Source organism: Hemicordylus capensis, chromosome 5 (genome assembly GCF_027244095.1).
Source record: "Hemicordylus capensis ecotype Gifberg chromosome 5, rHemCap1.1.pri, whole genome shotgun sequence".
NCBI lineage: Eukaryota > Metazoa > Chordata > Lepidosauria > Squamata > Cordylidae > Hemicordylus > Hemicordylus capensis.
In genome coordinates this window covers 119,021,135-119,047,079 of record NC_069661.1, presented here as the reverse complement: position 1 = coordinate 119,047,079, position 25,945 = coordinate 119,021,135, and the positions used below count along the sequence as shown (strand labels likewise).

The 25,945-nt window shown below is 43.5% G+C and overlaps 1 protein-coding gene across 8 annotated transcripts in view; it reads left to right on the top strand.

Annotated features, from left to right (window-relative positions):
- Window positions 1–25,945, top strand: part of C1QTNF7 (C1q and TNF related 7) — a 129,091-nt gene that overhangs the window by 82,514 nt on the left and 20,632 nt on the right. The window contains exon 1 of one of the 8 annotated variants that reach the window (XM_053251657.1): window positions 12,521–12,588. The exons of 6 other annotated variants lie outside the window; for them this stretch is intronic. In XM_053251657.1, the coding sequence (XP_053107632.1) occupies window positions 12,525–12,588 (64 nt within the window). In that variant the 5' untranslated portion in view covers window positions 12,521–12,524. Of the gene's footprint in view, window positions 1–12,520; window positions 12,589–25,487; window positions 25,529–25,945 lie in introns of those variants that run through there. One more of the 8 variants, XM_053251662.1, reaches the window with a different exon arrangement.

The window sequence follows — 25,945 nt, the reverse complement described above, 5'->3', positions numbered from 1 at the left end:
AGGCATGCCCTCAACTCCTGCCTGTGGCTTCCAGCAGCATCTGGTGGGCCACTGTGTGAAACAGGATGCTGGACTAGATGGGCCTTGGGCCTGATCCAGCAGTGCTGTTCTTATGTGCTTAGGTACCCAAAGTTGAGAACCTCTGTACTAGAGTAATGGAATCTAGTCCATATACTCACTCCTTGTCCCCTCTCAATCAATCAATCTTTATTATACTCAGCCATAGGCCATTGCATATAAACAAAATACATTAATATCAAATGAATACAAATAAACAGGTGCCTTGAAAATCAACATTACTGATTACTAGAAATAAAAGAGGCTTGTAACTTCCTAGCTGCCACTGCAAATAAAGTGAAAGAATATGTTACATATGGATAATGTAACATATGGGTGTACCAATCACCCTGCTGTCCAAGAGAGTGCCTAACTGAGCTGACGGGCTTGGGCTTGGGCTTGGGCTTGGCATTGGAATCTACCAAGCTTGTGGTGGTGGGGGACATCAATATTCACTTTGGGACCATTGTCTGGGGTGGCTCAGGAGTTATAGCGGCCATGACAACTAAGGGCCTATCCAAAGTGGTCTCAGGACTGACACATATTGCTGGTCACACGCTTGATCTAGTCTTTCACTCTGAACAGGGTGGTGTTCCAAGGGTGGGGACTCCTGTGATTTCCCCATTGTCAATAGGATTCCAAGAAGCCTTGGATGGATTTAGTGTTGGCTCTGCTGGTGACCCTGCCAACACTCTGGTGGAGAACTGGAACAACCAACTCACTAGGGCAGTGGACATGAGTGTCCTTTCCGACATGCTTCAAAACTGGCCCCTTGGTATATGGAAGAACTATAGGGGCTGAAGCGGTGTGGTAGACGACTAGAGCCAGTGTGGTGTAGTGGTTAGAGTGCTGGACTAGGACTGGGGAGACCGAGTTCAAATCCCCATTCAGCCATGATACTAGCTGGGTGACTCTGGGCCAGTCACTTCTCTCTCAGCCTAACCTACTTCACAGGGTTGTTGTGAGGAGAAACTTAAGTATGTAGTACACCGCTCTGGGCTCCTTGGAAGAAGAGCAGGATATAAAATGTAAATAATAATAATAGAGCACAAGTGCAGAAAGACTCGACTCAAATCCAACAGATCATTTGAAGATCTATGCTCAGGCGGTACATGTGGCAAAGAAGCAATTCTTTTCCACTCGTATCACATCTGCAAGTTCATGTCCAGCAGAATTGTTCAGGATTGTTAAGGGGCTAGTATGTGCCCCTTCCACCTCGAATCAGTACTTGGAACCAACGATTACTCACTGTGAAGGTTTTAATGATTTTTGTGTGGACAAAATCTCTCGTATTTAGGCTGACTTAGATTCAAACTCCACAATAGCTACAGTGTTTGATGCTGAGATGTCCAGCAGTGCCTCTTATGTGATGACCCTGGATCAGTTTCAGTTCATGACTCCTGAGGATGTGGACAAGTTGCTTGGAATGGTGCAGCCTACCACCTGCCCTATTGTTCCTTGCCTGACATGGCTTATACTATCTGGCAGGGAGGCTGTTGTAGAGGGCCTGGTAGAGATTATAAATGCCTCCTTGTCTTAAGGAGGCAATGATTAGACTGCTTCTGAAGAAGCTTTCCTTGGATCCCTCAGAGTTAAGGAACTACAGGCCTGTCTCCAACTTTCCATGGCTGGGCAAGGTGATTGAGATGGTGGTGGCCTCCCAGCTCCAAGCGGCCTTGGGAGTAAACTGATTATCTAGACCAATTTCAAACTAGCTTTCGGGCAGGCTATGGGGTGGAGACTGCCTTGGTCGCCCTGACAGATGATCTCCAATTGGGAATTGACAGAGGAAGTGTGACTCTGTTGGTCCTTTTGGATCTCTCAGTGGCCTTTGATACTAGTGACCATAGTATCCTTCTGAAATGTCTGAGGGGATTGAGGGTGGGAGGCACTGCTTTTCAATGGTTCCATTACTACCTCACGGGCAGATTCCAGATGGTGTATCTTGGAGACTGTTGTTCTTCAAAATCTGAACATCCGCATGGTGTTCCTCAGGGCTCCATATTGTCTCCAATGTTGTTTAACATCTACGTGAAACCACTGGGAGAGATCATAAGGAGATTTGGTGCAGAGTGTTATCAATATGCTGATGACACTCACATCTATTTCTCCGTGTCAATCTCATCAAGAGAAACCATAATCTCCCTAAATGCCTGCCTGGAGGCAGAAATGGGCTGAATGAGGGATAACAAACTGAGACTGAATCTAGAGAAGACGAAGGTACTAATTGTGCAGGGTCAGAATTGGGGAGACAGTTTTGATCTGCCAGTTCTGGATGGGGTCACGCTCCCCCGGAAGGAACAGGTATGCAGTCTGGGGTGCTTCTGGATCTGAACCTCTCCCTGATGTCCCAGGTTGAGGTTGTGGCCAGAAGTGCTTTCTATCAGCTTCAGCTGATATGCCAGCTGCATCCGTTTCTTGAGATGAACGGCCTCAGAATGGTAACTGTGCTGGTAACCTCTGGGCTGGACTACTGCAATCCGCTCTATGTGGGGCTGCCTTTGTATGTAGTTCATAAACTGCAGTTAGTACAGAATGCAGTAGACAGGTTGGTCTCTGGGTCATCTAGGACAGACCATATTACTCTTGTGTTGAAAGAGCTATACTGGCTGCCGATAAGTTTCCAGGCAAAATACAAGGCGCTGATTATTACTTATAAAGCCCTAAATAGTTTAGGTTCTGGCTATTTAAGAGAACATCTTCTTCACCATGAGCCGCATCACTCGTTAAGATTGTCTGGAGAGGTTTGTCTGCAGTTGCCACCAGCTCGTCTGGCAGCCTTCTCTGTTGCTGCCCTATTCTCTTGCAGCATCCTGCTCAAAAACCCAATTCCTCAGAGTCCTTGTCCCCTCTGGCTTCCCCTCTGGCTTCCCTTTCCATTTCCTACTTAGCATGAGCCATTGATTGTCATGACATCTGAAACACCGCAAAACCGAGCAACCAATGGGGCCAAGCATCAAGGACATCTTTCCTGCCAAAGGCCAACTTGCGTCTTAAAATCTTCATTGCAACCAGCAGTTCTAAATATTCCTTCCCACCAAGAGCCTTCAAATGTTAAGCACACAGCAACTTTTGACTTCCTTTACAAATTCCTTCACAAATCTCCACGGCACACTCACTACCATTGCAGATGATCTTGTAATTCTAAGCAAGAGCTCAGAAGCCTCCTTCTCCACTATGATTCCGGAGAAGGCCTGAGAGAATAAACAACAGCCCAGAGCATATTATTGTTGGGGGAACTGCTCAAATGAATTCTCCGCTTTCCAGTGATTTACTGAAGGACAATGACTTCGTAAAGCAAGCTACATTGGCCTTACAGGAAGCTGGGCAAATTCCTTCTGATTCGCTTGCCGGTCTTTCCTTTGATCCTCATTTTGACTCAATTTTGACTCTCCTGGATCCACCTACTCTAAGTCTTCCTACATTAAACTTAAAGACCCTTCATCCAAGATCATTTTCAGTTCTTAATGAACTACCCTCCACCCCAGTAGCCACTTATCCTTCCTTTACTCGGGGGAATGTCCCCAACAAGAACGAAGGTACTGTTACATCAATTTAACAGAATGAGATTCCCTCTAGTAATCCTGCTGGTTTCTCTCAGGCTTGACTGGCAGCATCAAAGGATGTGATCCATTTTTGTGTCTGGAATTTGGCTGCTTGGCAGACTAAATAATGGGATCCTGACTTGCTTCGATTTATAAGTGAATTTGATGTGATCTTTATTCAAGAGACTTGGTCACAAACAGACCCACACTTAACGGGTTATAAATTAGGGATGTGCATGAAAAATCTTCAGCACGGCGGAGGTAGTACTTTAAGGGCGGGGGAAAGTGTACTCACACACCCCCCGCCGCATTTCCCCCGCCGGCGCTCTGTAAACTTTAAGTCTCGCGGGGCGGCAGCGTTCCTCCCTGCTGCCCTGTTCCCCCCGTCGGCCAGAAGTGGCCAGAAGTTGCGCACGTGCATGCGCACGTGCGCTCGCAACTTCCGGCCACTTCCGGACAACGGGGGGAATGGGGCGGCAGGGAGGAATGCTGCCGCCCTGAGGGGCTTAAAGTTTACAGAGCGCCGGCGGCGGAAATGCGGCGGGGGGTGAGTACACTCTCCCCCACCCTTAAAGTACTACCCCCGCCATGCCAAAACGCTGAATACTGCCCCAGCGCCGAAACGTTTCGGAGGCCTTTACAATGGCCTCCGAAACATTTCGGGCACATGCCTATTATAAATCTTTGTCCTTGGGGGCAGTCGTGGGTACAACAAGAGGCAGGCCCCATGGTGGGCTGACAATATTCATTTCCACTGCCCTAAAATTGAAATCTAGCTCTCTGGGCAATTTGGAACATTTTGCTCTGGCGACCCGAGTTGATTTTGGTAATATATCTTTATTCTTAACAAATGTTTATATTCATCCTATTAGAACATATGCTGAAACCAGTTTAGTCTGGCAAAGATTAGAATCCTATCTAAATGAGATCCAACTAGTCCAGAATGATGCATATTTAATTGTGGCAGGGGACTTCAATGCAAGGGTTGCTGTAAACGATCACTCTCTCTTTATCAAATTTCAACAGCACCCCTTACCATATGACGTTCCTTCTCCTCTCCTGCCTAGAAAATCTAAGGGCGCCCTGGGAAATTACTCGGGCTTAAATCTTATTCAGACCTTTAGAAGTGTAGATCTTCATTTACTTAATGGAGCCATAGCTTCTGATTGCCTGGCAGAATATTCTCATTGGGTGGGTATCAAGCCATCCCTCATTGATTACATGGCAGTATCTAGAAATTTATTAACTTTCTTGAGGAATTTTTGGGTGATCACACATACTGGAAGTGATCACTCACCTCTAATTTTGATGCAGGTATTAAATGAAACAGTATATTTAGAGGTTCCCCAGCCCCTTGTAAATAACGAGGAATTACAATATCCGTTATGGTCAAACTTTGTTCCCATTTTCTGGATTTGATTTATAGTGTTTTTGATATGTAACTGACAAGAAGCTGATCAGATTAGATTTTACAGTTCTAAGACTCTGAATTTCTTTTGCTTTATCTTGTTCTAGATACTTTTTCTCTACTGATGTAATTAATTAGAAAAATGGTTTTTCATCATGAAGAATGATTGGTTTTAAATTGTTTTTATGGTGATTTGTCTTTGTCCTCTTTGGTCTATTTCTTAAAAAAAATTCTTATTAAAAAAAGTAAATGACGAGGAATTAGTCTGGACTAGGGCCAGATGGACACCAGCCCTTTAACAATGTATTAAAAAAAATATTATTTACCCCTATGGTGTCTGGCCTCCAGGCAGATATAATCGCTGACTTGCATAATGGTACGGAACCATCCGCACTTGAGCTATATAACCGTCTGATTGCTTCTCTTACATCAGCCTTAACAAACTCTTTTTTAATATATATTGAATTTTTATTAATTTTAACAATAATCATTCACAACACATTAAACAAATATGGACTTCCTGCTCACACCTCCTCGTGAATCACCAACTATAGAATTAACCCTTGCTATAATAATAATTCAAAACATAGATTTAAACCTTACAAACACGATTTTGATCTACTCAACCTGCTAATATTACTAAATTTCAAACCCTGTTATAAAATCAATATTAGGAAAATAGTTCTTTAAATACAATAAGAATGGTTTCCAATCTTCTTTAAAACATTCTAAATTTTGATCTCTTATCAGTACTGTAAGTTTTGCCATCTCCACATATTCCAAAATTTTTATCAGCCAATCTTCTTTTGAAGGCAGTTCATTGCTCTTCCATTTCTGTGCATATATTATTCTGGCCGCCATAGTAGCATACATAAAAAATGTTAAGTTAGTTGTAGAAAACACTCCTTGTATTATTCCCAGCAGGAAGGATTCTGGCTTCTTAGGAAATGTCATTTTGAAAGTTTTCTTTAACTCATTATATATCATGTCCCAAAATGCTATAGCCTCCCTACAAGTCCACCACATATGAAAAAAGGTTCCTTCAGAGTGTCCACATTTCCAACATTTGTTTGAAACATTTTTATACATTAATGCCAGTTTTTTTTTTGGTGTCAAATACCACCTATACATCATTTTATAATAATTTTCTTTTAAAACATAACATGCAGTGAACTTTAAATCAGTTTTCCATAATTTTTCCCAGGCTGCCATTTCTATATTGCACCCCACATCTTGAGCCCATTTTACCATAGTCGTTTTAACCACTTTGTCTCTTGTCTCCTCCAAAAGCAAGAGCTTATACATTTTAGAAACTAATTTTTCATCATTTTCACACAGCTCCTTCTCAAACCTCGAGATCTGATCCTCAAATCCAACTTTAAGATCCTTCTTATAAACTTCGTTCAACTGATGGTACTGAACCCAATCACTAACCAAATTTTGTACTTTTTAGACTTTTTAACTTACAGTCCTTTTCTTGAAAATATAACAGATCCCTATAGGTACCCCATTGCGACTGGATATTTACCTCTTTACGTGCTAAAGCTTCAATTGGAGATACCCATAACGGAGTTTTAGGTTCCAGCCATTTTTTATATTTTACCCATACCCTCATTAAACTCCTTCTTAGTGATTCAGAAAATCTTTATGTATTTTACTTTTTTCATACCACAAATATGAATGCCATCCAAACCTTCTATCAAATCCTTCCAAATCAAGTATTCTAGGATTTCTTAATGTTATCCATTCTTTTAACCACGTGAAACAAACAGCATCAAAATACAACCTTAAGTCTGGTAGGGTAAGTCCACCTCTTTCCTTTGCATCTGTTAAATTCTTAAAATTAATTCTTGGTCTTTTCCATTGCCAAACAAATTTAGTTATGTCCTTCTGCCATTGCTTAAAAGAAGTTGAGGTATTAATTATAGGAATAGTCTGAAAAAGAAATAACATTTTAGGCAAGACATTCATTTTCACCACTGAAATTCTTCCCATTAAAGACAAATTCATATTAGACCATCTTTGTAAATCAGTTTTCACTGTATTCCATATTTTAATATAATTATTTGAGAACAACAAATAATTATTATTTGTCAGCCAAACCCCCAGATATTTAATTTTCTTCTCCACTTTCAACTCACTTATTTCAAAGAATCTATCATACTTAACAAACTCAACCTCTGCACCTCCTAAGATAATTAAATATCTCTCGCATACCTGGTTTGACCAGGAATGCCTTGAGGCTAAGAGGAATTTAATTTATCATTTTAAGTTGTATGGAAAAGGCACCTCAAATGTTGCAGCACAAACTTTAGTAACCCTCAAGAAGCAATACAAGACCCTTTTAAGAAGCAAGAAACTTCAGGCCAAAAAAGTTGAATGGGCTGATCTCATTGCCACCTCTAAACTTAAAAATCAGACTAAATTTTGATGGCTAATCTCATGCCCCTGCCATTTCTAACTTAGCAATTCCAGCTGGGATATGGGAACGCCATTTTTCCATGCTGTATCAAAAAGAGGGCTCACACACGGCTATAATTGATTATAAGCTGGACCAGCTCCCAAGCGGGGACCCAGTTACTATCTCGGAAGTTGAAACTTTGGTTAAAAAATGCAAGATGGGTAAGGCTTCTGGAATTGCTTGTATTACAACAGAAATTATTCACAACGACCTTGATTGATGGGCTCATCTTCTTGCCTCCTTTTTACTTTTATAGATACTACTACAAAAATTCCTGAGGATTGGGGTGTTTCAGTAATAGTGCAAATTTACAAGAAAGGATCAAGGGAGGATCCTAATAACTATCACCCAATTAGTCTTAGTGTTGTTAATAAACTCTGTGCCAGACATCTCCTGGGGAAACGACAAGAATGTCTGGATTCTCAGGGCATCTTAACCACTGAACAGGCAGGATTTCGAGAAGGCTATTCTACAACACAGCAAGTATTTATTTTACAATACATGGCTGAGAAATACTCCTCTCCACCCAAGTCCTCTCTGTATGCTGCATTTATAGATTTTAAAGCAGCCTTTGACTCTATCTCCAGAGATAGACTTTGGACGAAGTTAAAGGAGTCATCCATAGATCCACGTTTACTTTTACTTATGTACAATCTTCATCAGAACACCAGCCTCAGAGTGCAGTGTAGTAGGAAAGGGCATCTCTCTGCTGAGATACCTACTTATAGAGGAGTACGGCAAGGTTGCAGTCTCGCCCCTGCCCTGTTTAATTTTTATATCAATTCAATAGTTTCACATCTGAATGACCTTGCTCTTCATCCCCTTAAACTTGTGGACAGGCATGTTTCATTATTGCTTTATGCTGATGATATTGTCCTATTATCACAAACCAAGATAGGGCTGAGTCGTGCCTTAACTTCCTTGAGAGTTTATACTTTGAAGGAGGCCTTGGAGATAAACTATACTGAGACTAAGGTGATGGTTTTTGCAAAATGCCGCCAAATCCATAAATGGTCCATAAATTGACATAATATTGAGCAGGTCAAGGTTTTTAAATATCTAGGGGTTGTATTCCATTCCAGTGGATCCCAGAAAGCCCATCTTAGCTTTGTTTCTCACAGTGCCCAGCAGACAGCAAACGTAATTAAATCATTTTACTTTTCGAGAGGCGCTCTTTTTGTCCCAGCGGCTGTCAAATTATTGAAGGCCAAAATATACCATCAAATTCTTTATGGCATGCAAATTGGACCTTTTGATAATTTTACAGTACTAGAAACAGTTCAAACAAAATTCTTAAGAGCCATCCTCCAAGCCCCCAGAGGCATAGCCAATGCGGCTCTCCGTAGAGAGGTTGGGGTTACCACCTTGAAAATGAAAATCTGGTTCTGTGTAATCAAATTCTGGCAGTATTCCAGTTGGGCTCGCGCCTCTAATGCCAATCGACAGCTTTACATTTAAATGGGAAATAGCCCGGAAAATGAAACTACATCATCTGGGCACGACACAAGAAAACCTTATTGGTCGGGGTTTAGATCAGGCGATATGTTTTGTCAGACAACGACTATTGAACATAGACCTCCAGGAGGAGTGTGCACGACTACCAAGGTGAACATATATAGGCTCTTAGAATTTCAGTCATAAACCGGCTGAATATTTAGATCATATATTTTTACCTAAGTTCAGGAGAGCACTAACCTTTGCTCGTTTGAATGCCCTTCCTTCTGCAGTTCTGGACGGGAAATATAAATTAGGGGTGTGCAATTCGGGTTTTTGGGTGACTCGGCTCGGACCCGAGCCGAATCACCCCCGTTCTGTTTTGTGCCCGAATCTGGGTCACCCGAATCACCCTTGATTCGGTTCGGGTTCGGATTTAATCCGAATCTGAATCGATTCGGGGGGGGTAAAAAGGGGCCCAGGGGCAAAATTTTGGGGTGGGGTGGTAGTGCCCAATGGGTAGAGTCTACCACCCCAATTTCAGGGGGATTGGGCAAAGTCCTGATTTTTTGTGAATTTTTAAAGTTTTAGTGACTTTGGGGCAGTTTGGGGGCATAGCATGGGATTTGAGCAAAAGGAGTGGGGTGGGGTGGTAGTGCCTAATGGGTGCAGGCTACCACCCCAATTTTAGGGGGATTGGGCAAAGGGCTGATTTTTGGTAAATTTCTGAAATTTTCATGTCTTTGGGGCAGATTGGGGCATATTGGGGCAGAAAGTGGGGCCTGGGGCAGAATAGTGGGGTGGGGTGGTAGTGCCTAATGGGTGCAGGCTACCACCCCAATTTCAGGGGGTTTGGACAAAGGGCTGATTTTTTGAGAATTTTTGAAGTTTTGGTGACTTTGGGGCAGTTTGGGGGCAGAAAGTGGATCTGCCCCAAAATAGTGGGGTGGAGTGGTAGTGCCTAATGGGTGGAGGCTACCACACCAATTTCAGGGGGATTGGGCAGAGGGCTGATTTTTTGAGAATTTTTGAAGTTTGGGTGTCTTTGGGGCAGATTGGGGGCAGAAAGTGGATCTGCCCCAAAGGAGTGGGGTGGGCTGGTAGATAGTGCCTAATGGCTGGAGGCTACCACCCATCCCCAATTTAAGAGTGATTGGGCAGAGGGGGGAATTTTGGTGAATTTATTTTTATGAGGTTTGTCTTCATAAGGTGAAGTGTGCTAAATTGATTACTTCCTCATATTATTCATAGTAAAGGAAAGTGTGAAAAAGTGAAAGTGGGGTCATGAGAGTTGTTTAATTGAAAAATATCTCATTTGCTATGATAGAATGAGAATTCACACCTCAGAAAAAACTGAGGTGGCAATTCAGAGGCAGGCCTTCTCTGTAGCTGCTCCTGGGATGTGGAATGTACTCCCGGCATAAATCCGTAATCTGAGTTCATTATTGGCCTTCAGGATAACCCTTAAGACCTATCTGGCCTGGCCTTCCAGGGTTTTTTAATTGTTGTAAATGTTTTTATTCTGCTGTAACCTGGTTTTCCAGGGTTTTTTTTAACTGTGTTGAATATTTTAATTGTTAATTATTTTATAGTTTCTGTTTTGAATTGATTTTAATTGTTTTGTTTTAATGTAAACTGCCCTGAGCCATTTTTGGAAGGGTGGTATAGAAATGAAATGAAATGAAATGAAATGAAATGAAAGAAAGAAAGCCCCCTACCCTTCCAAATCTTAGGAAAGATAGTTTGGTGAGAGTGCTGGAAATTTTCCAGTTTCTCCCTGTTTCATAGAACTAACGTTCCCAGAATTTCTTGTAGAGTAGAAATGACTGTTCCAAATGAAACAGCTCTACACATGCCCACTCTGTTTGCCTTGCTGGAAAGGGATCCCTTTCCATCAGCATATGATGATAAAACTATTCTTGGACTATAGGTAGTAGATAGCACAGTGGAATGCTCCCTCTTCAGGGCAGGGGAATCCTTGGACATTACACTTTCTGAAAACTAGTTTCTACATATAGAAAATATAGGGATTGAACCTTGCCTAAGCACAGGGGAAGCCCAAGACATGGCTGCTGTCTGGGTGCCCAGTGGTAGTAGGTGCAAAGAGGTACCACCTTACTCCTCACTGGAGTTGAAAAGGAGAGAGAAGTGGTGTTTTTGGTTAATTAATTCCTTGATCCAGGTCAGCTGTTGAATGGGCTTTAGTTATTTGTATTCCAGTCCTGGAGATGAGGCGGGACTAACAAACAGCCTGAAGCAAGAGCACTGAAAAGCAGTCTGCAGTTGCCTCTCTGTACATAATAACTATTTCATTAAACTATTAATATTTTGTATTCCACTCCACTGCCTTGTCCTTGCATACAACTGCTCTTTCCCTTGTATTCTACAAGAGACAGAGTGGAAGAAGAAGGAAGTAGAGGAGAGGAGAGTGGTGGATCTCCTCTTCAGAAGGGCAAATGAAGGAGAAGAGTGGAGAGAGGTGAGCAAGAGCATCTTCCCCACTATGCTACTCCACATCTCCCACTCCACCCACTCATATTCAAATTCAGCAAGTGGTGGAGGGAGAAGGAAGAATGGTTTTAGCAAAGGAGAAGTAGGATTGGTAGTGGACAGATAGGTGGCAGCTTTTGCCGCCACTCACACACAATAATCTGCTGCCTGGCCTCTCTGTACACACACACACAGATATTCTCTAAGGCGTACCTGTGGCTAATCCCATGTGCAGCAGCTCTCGCAAGAGTTCGCAAGCAGAAGCACCTGATTGGGCAGTGGGGATTCCATATACAGATAGGGAGGAGGAGCCTGTGGTGACTGGGTAGTGGGGATTCCATATGCAGATAGGAAGGAGGAGCCTGTGATGGTTAAGGTCAGTTGGAAAGCAACTGTTACTGGTCAGAAGATGTTCTTGATTGTAGAGGGGGGGCAGGGGTCCGTGAAGGTAGGAGGGGGCAGGGGTCCGTGAAGAGAGGGTTCATGTGGGAGGAAAGAGCCCCTTCAGGAGAAGGAGGCTGCTGTTGTGTGAATTTGATGAAGAAACAAGATGAACAAGGTCTGTTAGCTCAGGAAGAGAGAGGGGGAAGGGGAATATAGACAGAGGGGAAGAGTGAGTGGGAGAGAGAGAAAGAGAGAGAAAGAAGGGAGGGGAAGAGTGAAAGAAGGAAGGGCGAGGGATGGGCCTGAGCCTCTCTGCGGCCTGAGGGGAATGAGCAGTAATGGTGGTGGCAGCAGCAAGGAAGGGGCCAGTCAACCACTGCTGCTGCTTGGCCATTGGCGAAAGGAGGCAAGCAGGCAAGGGACAGGCCCAGGACTTTCAGCGACCTGAGGGGAACAAGCGGCCATGGTGGTGGCGGCAGCTAGGAAGGGTCCGATCAACTGCTGCTGCTCCTGTGGGGAGGAGCAGGAGCGGGGCTCAGGTGTGGGTGGTGAGGTCTCTGGGGATAGGGGGCTGCAGCTTGGCCAATCGGTGCCAGCAACACTGCAGACATGACCAAGAGGAGTGAGGAGGATGGAGTAAAGAGATGGAGGAGTGGCCAAGAGGGTTGAGGGGGGTGGAAGCAATGGGATGGAGGAGGAGGAGTGGGAATGTGGCTCAGGTGAGGATGGAGATCTCTCTGATGTGATGGGGGCTGTGGCAGGAGGTGAGGGGAGCAATCAAGTACTAGCGCACAGGTGCTCTGCATGGGGTAAGCTAGTAATATCTATTTCATTAAACTATTAATATTCCAGATTCCACCCCACTGCCCTGTCCTTGCCTTGCCCTGTCCTCTTTCCCTTGGATTCTACAAGAGACAGAGTGGAAGAAGAAGGAAGTAAAGGAGAGGAGAGTGGTAATTGAACTTGTAATTCTCCTCTACAGAGCTTATTGTATATTCTGTATAGCTCCCATTTGCAGTGTTTATTACAATTTATCAGGTGCACAGGGTTTTTCCAATATAACTGGCTCCTAGGTGGCTTAAAGGGCTTTTAGGAAAAACATGACACTGTGCCAAAACAGCTGCCCTTCTTCCAGATCCTGTGTAATTTGCCAGCACAGTCTATAAGGTTGGAATCACAGTCTATAAGGTTGGAATCTTAAGCATGTGTGTGCCTGGAAGTAAATTTCAAGCACTAAGGGCAATGGGATTTCCATCCAAATAAATATGGATAGGAATTACATTCTGCTGTTGCTCTTTGTATTTTGTACTGTTTTAATTCTTCTGTTTTGAATTTTTAATCAGATCTGTTCTATGTTTTTAGCTTAATATTTTAATTGTCTTTTTTGCAAACTTGTTTTTAAATTCTGCTGTGAACCACCTTGGGATTGTTTTAATGAAAGGCGGTATATAAATGTAAAAATCAATCAATAATTATATTATATATTTCCAGTTCACCTTTAGATATGTATGTGTTCTTCCCACTTAACATAGGAACATAGGAAGCTGCCATATACTGAGTCAGACCATAGGTCCATCTCTCTCAGTCTTGTCTACACAGACTGGCAGCGGCTTCTCCAAGGTTGCAGGCAGGAATCTCTCTCAGCCCTATCTTGGAGATGCCAGGGAAGGAACTTGGAGCCTAGATGCTCTTCCCAGAGTGGCTCCATCCCCTGAGGGCAATATCTTACGTGCTCACACTTCCAGTCTCCCTTTCATATGCAACCAGGGCGGATCCTGCTTAGCTTAAGGGGACCAGTCATGCTTGCTACCACAAGACCAGCTCTCTTTCCAAGCTCTATTTCCAAAGCAATAAAATGTTCAGGGGGAGCAGGCTTTTAAGGAGTCAGTTTCCTTCATAGAGACTTGCGGTGGTGTTTGGTGGTGTTTTTTTGTTATGTTGGTATAGTTACAAATATGCAAGCTGTGTATTGCAGGGAGCATGAAGTAGTATCGTCAGTTCCTCCAAACACAAATATGACACCTGTGGAATCCCCACCTTTACTTCCTATATTTCAGTGTCCAAACTCTCTTTCTTCCACCTGATAGGGTTTGTTAGGTAGCTAGTAGCCATCAGTGCTCAAAATGGCAAACACATTTTAGGCCAGCAGAAAGTATCTTTAGCCACTGGTAAACAAAAAAATTGCATATGACACCTCCTTTCTGTTATCTCCTTAACTTGATCACCATCACTATACTCTGCCTCTGGTAAATGTGTTTCCTTGTTTGATTTACATTCTGCTGTAATTTTTTTTATTTTTTGAGTGGGGAGACAGAACGCCTTCTTCTTTCCATTTTCCAGTACCTATTTTGATTGGTGGCTAAGCATCAGAATGATGCTAACTGGGCATGTTGTTCTCTTGGCTGCTAGGAGGCTTTCGGAGGAATCCTGCCAAAGCAGACAGCCACTCTACTCTCTGTTCTCTCATCATCCAGGCATAGATCTGGGTCTTTTGTTTTTTTGGACAATGATGGCTGTCATTTAAATCTCTTATTATTTATCCCCTTTCCTAGTCCTTAAGGCTGCCAGTTGCATTTTTAAAATCTGACTTATTTACTACGTTTGGAAATCACATTTGCCTTGGCAGATGACTTGCTCCAGCATGGAGAAAAGCCACAGCATTTGAATGAAGTGATAGTTCTATGCCTTTCTAAATCCTTCAGCCACTTTTCTGGGGCTTGAGGGTTTCTTTTAAGACCATAACCACTAAACTAGGCAGCAAAATAAGAGAACAGCAATGTGCTGCAACATCATTTGCCTCTGCCTTAACTTTGGCCTAAGCTTTCAGTGACAGGATGCCATGGGCATATGCCAGCTATTTGGTGGTCTGTGTGAGTCATTCAATTCAGCAATCTACAGCAGAAAAAAAGATATTTATGCCACCATGTAGTAATTCCTGTGATGAATGGATATAACCAGATGTTAAGCTTTGTGTTCCAGCTCTGCATGACAAATATGAACTTCTCATCTTTCATTTCTCTTCTCTACATTCTCTGCCTTTCTCTTGCATCTTCCTTCCCAGGCTCATCAAGAGTAGGAACTTTCACATTCCTTTCAGTTTGTATGCAAGGGCCATTTGTACAGTATACAAAAATAACTCAACTCCTACACCAGGAGAAGCTGTGGTGTACGATGTGTAGAAAGATTTGTACTTAAGAAAATGTGGTAATTAGAATTATGCATCCTTTCTCTTCTGCTGGTCATGGGAAGAAGCAAGGAATCCCAGCCCCTTTGAAATGTTATACCAAGTATACGGAGCTGTCTTTGTATATGATTACTGCAGCCAGGATCTTATATGCTGCTAAATGGAGACAACAAATAAGCTCAACTGTAGATGAGTGGTTATTAAAGTTATGGGAATATGCCTCTATGGCTAAGGTTACTGCTTACTTACGGAATACTTCAGATGAAACATTTATTTCTATGTGGGAGCCTTTCATAATTTATAATTTAGCACAGGGTCAACACCCTCATCCAAGATATGGTTTTTCTTTCTAGAATAGACGGCTATTTAAAGTGTTATTTCTGCTTTTCCCCCCCACCTTTTTTTTTTTTTTACAATTCTTGGCAAGGGTGTGTGTTTGTGTGTGTGTGTTTGGAAGGTGGAGAACAGAGGGCTGCTTTTGCCCATAGGCAAAAAGGCTTTTGCCGCCCTTTTACCTTAAACAAAAAAGGTTTGCCTTTTTTTTTTAAGGTAAAAGTGGGGGACTTCCTCCTCATCCACTCCCCACCCTTGCTACAGATGCCAGTGCCCACAGAGAGGGGCGGCAAAATTCAAGGGGAGGGCAAAATTTGCTGCTTCTCAAATTTTGCTGCCGTAGGCAAATGCCTACTCTGCCTCCCCATTAATCCACCACTGCAGACATGCAGTGGCCCCTCGCCCTCTCCAGCTGGTGAAGTGCTTTCTTCAGCAGCTGCATGCTGTAACCTGTTGACGCAGGGCTGGGGAAGGGACATGGCTGGTGTGGGGTAGCACATTCAGCCTCAGCAGGGGTGGGTGGGTGGGTGGGAAGGGATTATTTATTTATTTATTTATTGTTAAATTTATACCTCGCCTTTCATTAAGAAAATCTCACGGCGGCTCACAAAAAAATTTAAAAACACGATTATAAAAAAGACACATTAAAATATTGAGCTAAAAAGTATAAAAGCAAATCTGATTAATAACAATAACAATAACAACAACAACAATAATAAATTAGAACACAAGCATAAAAACAGTACAAAATACAAGAAGCAGCAGTGGAGACAATCATATAAAAGCCTGGGTAAAAAGTCACGATTTGACATGCTTTCTAAAAACTGTGATGGAGTCTGAGGAGCAAACACAGGGAGAGCATTCCAGAGTCTGGGGGCAGCAACAGAGAAGGCCCTGTCCCAAGTGTATGACAACCTAGCCTCCCTCATTGTTGGCACCTGGAGCAGAGCCCCCTCAGATGACCTCATCAAGTGGGCAGCAACCCTTGGGAGCAGGCGGTCCCTCAGATACCCCGGGCCCAAACCGTTAAGGGCTTTAAAGGTCAAAACCAGCACCTTGAATTGGACCTGGAAACGAACAGGCAGCCAGTGCAACTCTTTCAGAATGGATGTGATGTGCTCCTACTGGGCAGCTCCAGATAGAATCGTAGCTGCTGCATTTTGCACTAGTTGCAGTTTCCAGATATTCTTCAAGGGCAGCCCCACGTAGAGCGCGTTACAGTAATCCAGCCATGATGTGACTAAGGCATGGATAACCATGGCCAGATCTGCCTTCTCGAAAAATGGAGATAATGGAGTAGAAGGACAAAGATACCTTGGTACCAGGGACATTGTCCCCCTCCGACCCCATTATCCCTATGTACCTGTTTACCACCTAATGGCACAACGGGGAAGTAACATGCCTAAGGAGCAAGGAGTTGCTGATTTGAATCCCCGCTCGTATGTTTCCCAGACTATGGGAAACACCTATATTGGGCAGCAGTGATACAGGAAGATGCTAAAAGGCATCATCCCTACTGCGCGGGAGATGGCAATGGTAAACCCCTCCTGTATTCTACCAAAGAAAACCACATGTCTCTGTGGTCACCAGCAGTCGACACCGACTCAACAGCACAACTTTACTTTACCTTTAACTGTTTGCATAGCATTTTGCTACTTTACAAGCCTCTCTGGAGTTCCATCTATATTATTAATTCTCCAAGACGGGCCATACGTAGGGACGTGGTAGAAAGGAGGTGATTGGCTGACAGAGTTTGCAAGCAGAAGCACCTGAGTGGGCAGTGGGGATTCCATATGCAGATAGGGAGAAGAAGCCTGTGAGAGCAGAAGCACCATGGTGATTGGGCAGTAGGGATTCCCTATGCAGATACAGAGGAGGAGCCTGTGATGGTTAAGGTCAGTTGGAATGCAACTGTTACTGGTCGGAAGATATTCTTGATTGTAGAGGAGAGGAATCTATCTATCTATATAGATATAGATAGCTGCGAGAGTTCCAAAGTGAGGACTGAGAAGGAGAGGAGGAAGAAAGTGCTGGCAGTGGCCTCCGGCCAGGTGGCAGGTGGCAGGCGGGGGGAGAGAAAGGCAGCAGCAGGCGGCAGGCGGAGGGAGAGAAAGGCAGCGGCGGGCAGCAGGCGGGGGAAGAGAAAAGCGGCAGCAGGTGGAGGGAGGGGGGAGAGAAAGGCGGTGGGCGGGGGGAAGGCGGCGGCAGGTGGGGGAGAGAAAGGCAGCAGCGGGCGGCAGGCAGGGAGAGAGAAAGGCAGCAGCGGGACCCTTCTGTGTGTGGGGGGGGGGAACGGGAGAGGAGGAGGGCTGGAGAGCATGGGCTGGAGGGAAGGGGAAGAGAGGAGAGACAGGGGGCAGGAGGAAGAGGGAGTGGGAAACATCTGGCCCCAAAGCACCACACAGATGCTCTGTGCGGGGTTGGCTAGTAATAAATAAAATTTCTTTCTCTGCTCACCTAGCCCTTCTGCTGATTTGGAAAAGGGACAAGGGATCTTGCACAGAGCTGGGGAGCTCCACACAAATGTAACATTTCTGTGCCTGGAGCTGTAGTGGAGAGAGAAATCTTGAGTCAGAGAAGCTCACCTGATATTGTGGGGAGACTGGGATGCTGCTGCTTCCCCAGTGGGTGGCAGGTCAGGGCATAGAAGCGGAAAGGTGTCCTGACATGGGACAGATGAGACAAATTAGCTTTGCCATGTCCCCCAGAATTTAGGGTAGCCCCTGGATTTTGGCTCCTCCACCTGGCTGCTAAATTCCACTTGGATTTACATGGATTTTATATGTCCTGCCCGGATTTTCCTTTGGATGGGAGGGCAGAGAAGGAGGGGAAAGTATACAAATCTGTCAAATAAATAAATAAATAAATAAATGCAAATTAGTTACCACCCAGATTTGGGAAGCTTGAATATGGCAACCCTAGACAAATTCAGGTTGCTGCTCATGCCACCACGGATAACCTACACTGTTTCCTGTGGGGAAAGGAATTTTAAGTGTATTGTGGAGCCACATTTGTAATAGTGCTTCTCTTCCACCTGAAAGCAGAAGAGCAATGGTTCAGCAGGGCGCTTTCCAGACTAGACCCAACAACAGGGTCAGGACGAATCTCGGAAGTGTGCTTCCACACTTCCTGTGTCATGACACCGCAGTCCCTATGCAGACAGCAGGGTGCCGTTCACATTTCCAGTGCTTTGTTGCGAATTTAATCACTGTGATATAAAGCAAGGATGTTGTATATCCAGTCTGAAAATTTGCTGTTTTTTCAGGTTGTTAGTTGCTGTGAGACTGCTCCCCCTGCTGTTTATGGCCCAAATGCGGCTTGCCAGAATGGAGGCATTTTGCTGCTAATGAGCAACTAGTCTAGAAAGCACTTAGTATTAAAGAGCCCTAGTGTGGGTCCAGTCACTTTCAGGCATATTCCTGTAACCATAAAAGACAGAAGCATGCTTTTTTAAATCTGGAAAGCTGAGATTCACAGAAAGCTAAATTCTGTAGCCAGTCAGAGCCTAGCTAGCTATGTGTCATACCAACTGCATGAAAAGTAGCCTCTCCTAAGCTAGGTCCTAATTGCTGAGAATACTGAAGCTCTCCCAGAGACAAGTTGCAGAGGGTTGTACCCAAACACATATGAAAGGAATTGAAACTCAATCCAGTTTGGTGAAGGCTTTTAATACTGTGCTTTCACTTTAAAAAGGAAAACCTAGTGGAGCTCTGGGAAAAGGGAGTGAAACACCCTAGACTAGTTCTAGAGTTGGCCTAGACATTGAGCAACAGGGTTGTAAAAGTGACTGCTGAGATGTGAAGCAATAAAGATTTGATTGTAAAAGAAAAAAAATTCTTGCATTGTGATCTCTCTCTCTCACACACACACACACACACACACACACACAGGAGCAGGAGCTGCCGACTGTTTTTCTCTGCTTATCTTATCTCTCTTTAGTGGCTGTTTTTTTCTGAAGAGTTGAGGGGGGAAATCACAATTAGCCATAACAGAAGAGATAAGAAAAGCAACAAACCGCTTCCCTTACAAAGCCTCCAATCCCTTCCAGCTTTCTCTGCCTCTCTCTCTCAATGGGCAAGCCTTATTTATACAGGACTTCTTTTCAGTGATGAATGCAATGTGTAGTCAGGGTCTTAAGAGTTCCTTAGCGTTTCAAACACAGCGCAAAAGAAAAGCCTCTATAGAACAAAACAAGAACGGAATGTGTTGTAGGCTCTTTCTCAGGCAGGCAGAGAAACCAGGAGGGATTGAAGGCATGCAGGGAAGCTGTAGCTGCTGATTGCCTTTTTGAGACAGTTGTGTATCTTTGCATTTTCCCCATAGGCTGCCTTCACACAAAATAGCAAACCGGAGGCAAATGTGCCAGAAGTAGGGATGTGCGAAACGTTTCGGATACAAAACGTTTTGTACCCAAAACAGCCTGTTTGGGGTGTTTTGTAGACAAAACAAAACACCCATTTTCCAGATCCAAAAGTTTTGTATACAAAACAAAACGTCCCTGTTTCGGCTACAAAACTTTTTGTTGTTTCGGACTTCCATTTTGTAGTGATCTCTGAGTCAGTCTCCATTTTGTGTTTAACATCTCTTTGAATTTCCCACCCTTCCAGCCTTCTGATAGGTGACCTAAATCATGGGCTGACCTGCTGACAATTCCCTCCTTGTTCCCCATTGGCTCTTTTGCTTCTTGCCACTCTTTACTGACCCCACACTGGCCAGGGGAAGGGTTGCTAACCCATGGGGTGCTGGGTTCTGTTGTTTCTGTGGTGTTTTGAGTGTAGATTCTCTGGTAGCATATGAGAGTGGATTCTTGTTTTTCACTGAAAATCTCATATGCTACCAGAGAATCTACAATGAACACCTCAGAAACACAAAACCCAGTACCCCAAGGGCTTGTGGGTATGGAAGTGGTTGGCACCCTATGTGCACTACACAACCCCTCGCTCAGGGAAAGCCCAGTGCCCCCCAAGTGGAATTATGGGGCTGCTGAAACTTCCATTATTCCCTATGGGAGAAATCTTAAAAGACACGTAAACTTCAACAATTCACAAAAGATCAGCCCTTTGCCCAATGGAGAGGAGAACTGGTCTTGTGGCTGAGCATGACTTGTCTCCATAGCTAAGCAGGATCTGCCCTGGTTGCATATGAATGGGAGACTTGATGTGTGAGCACTGCAAGATATTCCCCTCAGGGGATGAAGCCGCTCTGGGAAGAGCAGAAGGTTTCAAGTTCTCTCCCTAGCCTCTCCAAGATAGGGCTGAGAGAGATTCCTGCCTGCAACCTTGGAGAAGCCACTGCCAGTCTGTGAAGACAATACTGAGCTAGATAGACCAATGCTCTGACTCAGTATATGGCAGTTTCCTATGTTCCTAATTCTTTTGAGATAATTCTGGAAGTTTCCTTGCCCCCATTGGGCACTACCACCCACCACACTCTGCTCTGGGTCATTCCTTTCCCTTTGATTTGAAGCGATACATTTGCTGGAATCCCCATTATTCCCTATGGGGAAATTCTTAAAGATGTGTAAACTTAAAAAATTCACAAAAAAAATCAGCCCTTTGCCTAATTCCTTTGAAATTTGGGTGGGAGCTTCCACCCATTGGACACTACCACCACCACCCACTCTTTTTGCCCTGGGACCCTTTTAAAAAACCCAAATCGATTCAGATTTGGAAAATTCGGCTACAAAACAAAACAGGGCTGATTCGGATTCAGAAAATTTGGGTACAAAACAAAACGGGGGTGTTTTGATTCAGATACAAATCGAAACAAGAAAATTCCAAAATGCACACCCCTAGCCAGAAGTTTAAAATTGTGGTAGTGTGAATGCAGAAAAAAGTGGCTTTGTTTCAGAACCATGGGGTCAATTTTAGCCCCCAAACCCAGGGGCGTAGCAAGGTTGGAGTGGGCCCAGAGATGAGATTTTAAAATGGGCTCCCCCCACTCAAAGTCCAGGGCCTCCGCACACCCCAGGCCCCCAAGGATTTAAGTCTGATATTTCAAAATAAGTATGCTGCCAGGAAATACATTCCCAAGCCATTTAGGGCTTTAAAGGTAAAAACCAACACTCTGAATTGGGCCTGGAAATGGACTGAGAGACAATGCTGAATTTATAGACTCCAGGAATTTGATATGAGCTCATATGCAGCTTCAAGTCAAGTCTCTGACCAAGGTTCAGGTTACAACATTTCAAACCCAATCTAAAGAGCAAGGTCTGTTGGCTGTATAGGAAACAGGCCATTTTCACCACAGAACAAAGGCCCTGGCCACAGCAGAGCTGCTGAAAGAAATTCCAAGAGGGATCTCAGCACCCAGAATCTCTCCAAATCAGAAAAACGGGGCAAACAGAGAAAAGAGCAGAAATGGGGTATGGAATAAACTCAGAAATTGTGGAAATTCTTGAAGCTTCTGAAAGTGATGTTGAAAGCAATTGCAAAAATGGCTATGGGGGTTTTGTTGATAGTGGCATAACTGCAAATCTGATTAAAGACAAGGGACTGTTTAGTGAGTTGGACTTGACTTATAAAACCCTAATAACCGTGGCAGAAAGATCATTGCAGAGGGAAAGAAAGCTGCCAAAGGGAAAGAGCTTAATATTGAGAATTGAGGAGGCTCTTTATGTTCCCACACTTGAAAGCAGTTTAATTTCAGTCAAATATGCCACATGCAGAGGCTATGAATTAAAATTCAAGAATGATCACTGTTACATCATAGACAAACAGGAATGAGAGGTTCTTTAAAAGAAAATGGCTTGTTTGAGATTGACTGCATTAACAAAAAAGCCAATGTTGCAATAGAATGTTTGCATAAACAATTTGAAATTTTGTGGTACAGAATATTTGGACATAGAGAAGTAGTTAAAGTTATATATCAACATGAGAAGGGGGATATAGCAAGAGGCTTGAGAGTTGAGCCCTGCAAAACTAATGACTCACAATGTGTGTGCTGTTTGAAAAGCAAAGGATCAATAAAAGCTTTCACCAGAAAACAGAAGGAGGGAGTTACCGTGTCCCCTAGAGTTGATTCATAGTGATGTCTGTGGACCAATGCAAGTTGAATCATCAGGAGGAAATAGATATTTCTTGACTCTCATCGATGACTACTCCAGATACATTTTTACTTATATACAAAAAGAGAAAAGCCATGTTCTGGAGAAATTCAAGGAGTATGTTGCAATAGTGAGCAACATGTTTGGCAGAAAACCTCAAAGACTAAGAAGTGATAAAGAGGGTGAGTTTATATCAAAGGAAACGACCAGTTATCTAAAGGAGCAAGGAACTGAACATGAATGAGCAGTGCCTTACACTCCACAACAGAATGGCATAGCAGAAAGAACTAAACATTCCCTATTAGAGATGACAAGGTGCATTATGCAGGACTCGTAAGCAAATTTTAGTGAGAAGCAGTCATGACTGCCAATTATTTACATAACAGACTGCCAACTAAAGCAACAGATGTGACACCTTTTGAATTATGGCATGGGAACAAACCCAACTTAGGACATATCAGAGTGTTTAGATCAAAAGCATATACCTATGTTCCTAAAGAGAAAAGAAATAAACTGAACTGTAGATGTGAAGAAGGAATATTATCTGGATATACACTAGGAAGAAAAGGGTACAGAATCCTTCATGCAGACAGTGGAACAGTGAGAATATGCAGTGTAATATGCTTTGATGAAAAATAAAGGCCAGTCACAAGTGAAGTGCCAGAAATTGGACCAGAGATCCAGATGGAAAAAGAACCAAGAGAAGAAGAAATTCCAGTAGGCCTGGAGCTAACCGGCAACCCAGAACCAGAAGGGGGATCAGAAGTTGAGCCAGAAGTGAGATGCTCACAAAGATCTAGCAAAGGGGTTCTACCCAGGAGACTCTCCTACATGGCAAGAAAGCAAGAGACCCAGAAACCCTACACATGGGAAGACATTGATAGACTGCCAAAATGTGAAGCTAAAAGTTGGAGAAAAGCTGCAGAAGAAGAGAGTGAATTTCTACACACACAAAAACTTGGATACTTGTGGAATTACCTGCTGGAAGAAAGTCAGTAGGATCCAAATGAGTATTCAAAACCAAATACAATGCAGAAGGAGACATCAAGCACTACAAAGCTAGACTAGTAGCCAAGGGATTCTCTCAATGTTATGGTGAAGACTATGATGTGACATTTGCACCTGTCATGAAGCATACTTCAATAAGATCACTTCTCAGCATAGCATCAGCAAGAAAGATGCAAGTTGATCACCTAAATGAGAAAATTGCATTTCTGCATGGAGAAATAGAGGAAGGCATCTACATGGAGCATCCACCAGGATTTGAAGAACCTGTAAAAGAGAGGTTGTATGCACACTCCTGAAATACATCTATGGCTTGAAGCAAACTGCTAGGGCATGGAACGAGAAGCTGTATCAGATATTACTCAAGGAGAAGTTCACGCAAGAAAAGGCTGACCCCTGCCTATAGTCAAGATTCAAACATGACAGATGGACTTGAATTTTACTTCTGTTAATGACTTGACCATTTGCTATGAAAGGAAACAAGAAAGTCATGAGATTGTGGAGCACCTAAACAAAGAAGTAGAAGTGAAAAAACTAGGAAGCATTTCCTATTATCTTGTTATTCAAATAGAAAAAGGATGGAAGTTACCTTCTCAACCAGAAACAGAAGATAACGGATCCCTCAAAATGTCTGACAGAAGCAAATGAGGTTAGTATACCAATGGAGACAAACTACTTGAAGCAAGATCAGGACAGTGAACCATTGCCAGACAACAGTCTATACAGAAGAGCAATTGGGACACTTCTGTACATAGCAACAGTCATAAGGCCAGACTTAGCTGCAGCAGTGGGACTTCTGAGCAGAAGAGTAAGTGCACCAACCAAGAATGACTGGACCATAGTCAAAAGCCTGGGAAGATATCTGAAGGGTACAGCACACTTCAAACTCATGATACTAGCAAGCAGCAGCCCCAGACTAGTGGGATACATGGACACAGATTGGGTTGAAGACAAAACTGATCATAAGTCCACAAGCGGACACCTGTTTTTCTTTTTCAGCCATCAGTTGGACTAGCTGGAAGAAGTCAATTGTCGCACTTTCATGCACAGAAACAGAGTACATATCAGCTGGTCAAGCATATCAAGAAGCCACATGGCTATGCAAGTTACTGTTAAACTTTGGAATTGATGAGCCAAAGCCAACTGAAGTAAATACCAGGGTGTTTACCAGGGACAAACAAGGATGCATCCAATTTTCTCTGATGGAAAGGACTATGTCTCAAATGGAGTGTACACTAATCAGATTTTGCGATTCAATTCAACCTCAAATTGAATAGCAAAATCTTGCACCTACAAGCTGATTCGGCAATTCAGTTCATGAATCATCTAATCACTTCAATTTTTCTGTGGAGAGCAGGTCTACCCATTAAACCCAATTGGTCGACCAGCTCTACGCAGAAAAACAGTGCAATTCGAGCAACCGTATTGACCTCTAGGGATAGATATAGTGAGCAAAGGAATTCTCTGACAATGCTTTTGCTACTCTACTTTGCTTTTGTTAAACAGTTAGGCTTAGGCTTTATTATCTCATGGGAAGAGAGAGACTACCATCTTCTCTCTTCCCCCTTTCTGTATGTAGCTAGCATCAAGGCAACTTGGGTTGCCTTAATCTGTCTCCCTGATGGATTTCATAAATAAACTACTTTATTTCAAACTTAACTCCATGTCTCCAGACAATATTAATTAGCAGTGCTCTCCCTACTTGTGCACTTCCACTGCAGCTGGGGTAGATAAAGAAATCTCCCCTCCAAGTTCTCTAAAATTGGAAACTAAGGCTGATGCTTTAACAGATGTGCCACAAATTCAGTAATGATGTCATGCAATGTCACAAATTGTGTTTGCCTTCCATGCATCCATACTTTTTTCCTTGGCTATTGAGGCCCAAATCAAGATGGGGAGGATGGAGTGCCTGACCCCAGCAAAGATGCCCCACGTTGTCCTGGCCCCCTTCTGCCTTATGTAGCATTTGTATTACTAGAGGAATTCTCCTGTGAGTTAATCCATGACTTTTATTATTTACATCCTCAGCTTGTAGGATGGGTTCAACAATTGGAAGAGGATCCTCGCTTAGCACCCTTCATCATCCTTATCCTGACTCAACAGAAATGGGATTTTATGGTGCACTCCAAGAAAGGCTGGATGGCAGCACCATCCTGAGCTGCTCCCAAGCTTGGGAAGAAAGGTTATTGGATGTTCCTCTGTCACTGGCTTAGTCTCGGGGACTATAGTCTCGGGGACTATAGACGTAGAAGATGCTAAAACATTAGAAAATGGTCCCATAGACCAGGAATTCTCAGCGTCGGGTCCCCAGATGTTATTGGACTTCAGTTCCCATAATCCCCAACCAAAGGCCACTGGGGCTGAGGATTATGGGAGTTGAAGGCCAATAACATCTGGGAACCCAACGTTGAGAATCTCTGCCATAGACTATAGAAGATGCATCACTAGTATCTTCTATAGTCTCTGGTCCCTTCTATTTCTGTTTTTAAAGCCTCAGCTGCTGCACAGAGTGTCAGAGGAGGAGGTTAAGAAGAACACTACTCTGGCAAGTAAAGGAGTTCATATGGTACCCCAGGTAAGGAGGCATGCCCTAGGCGCT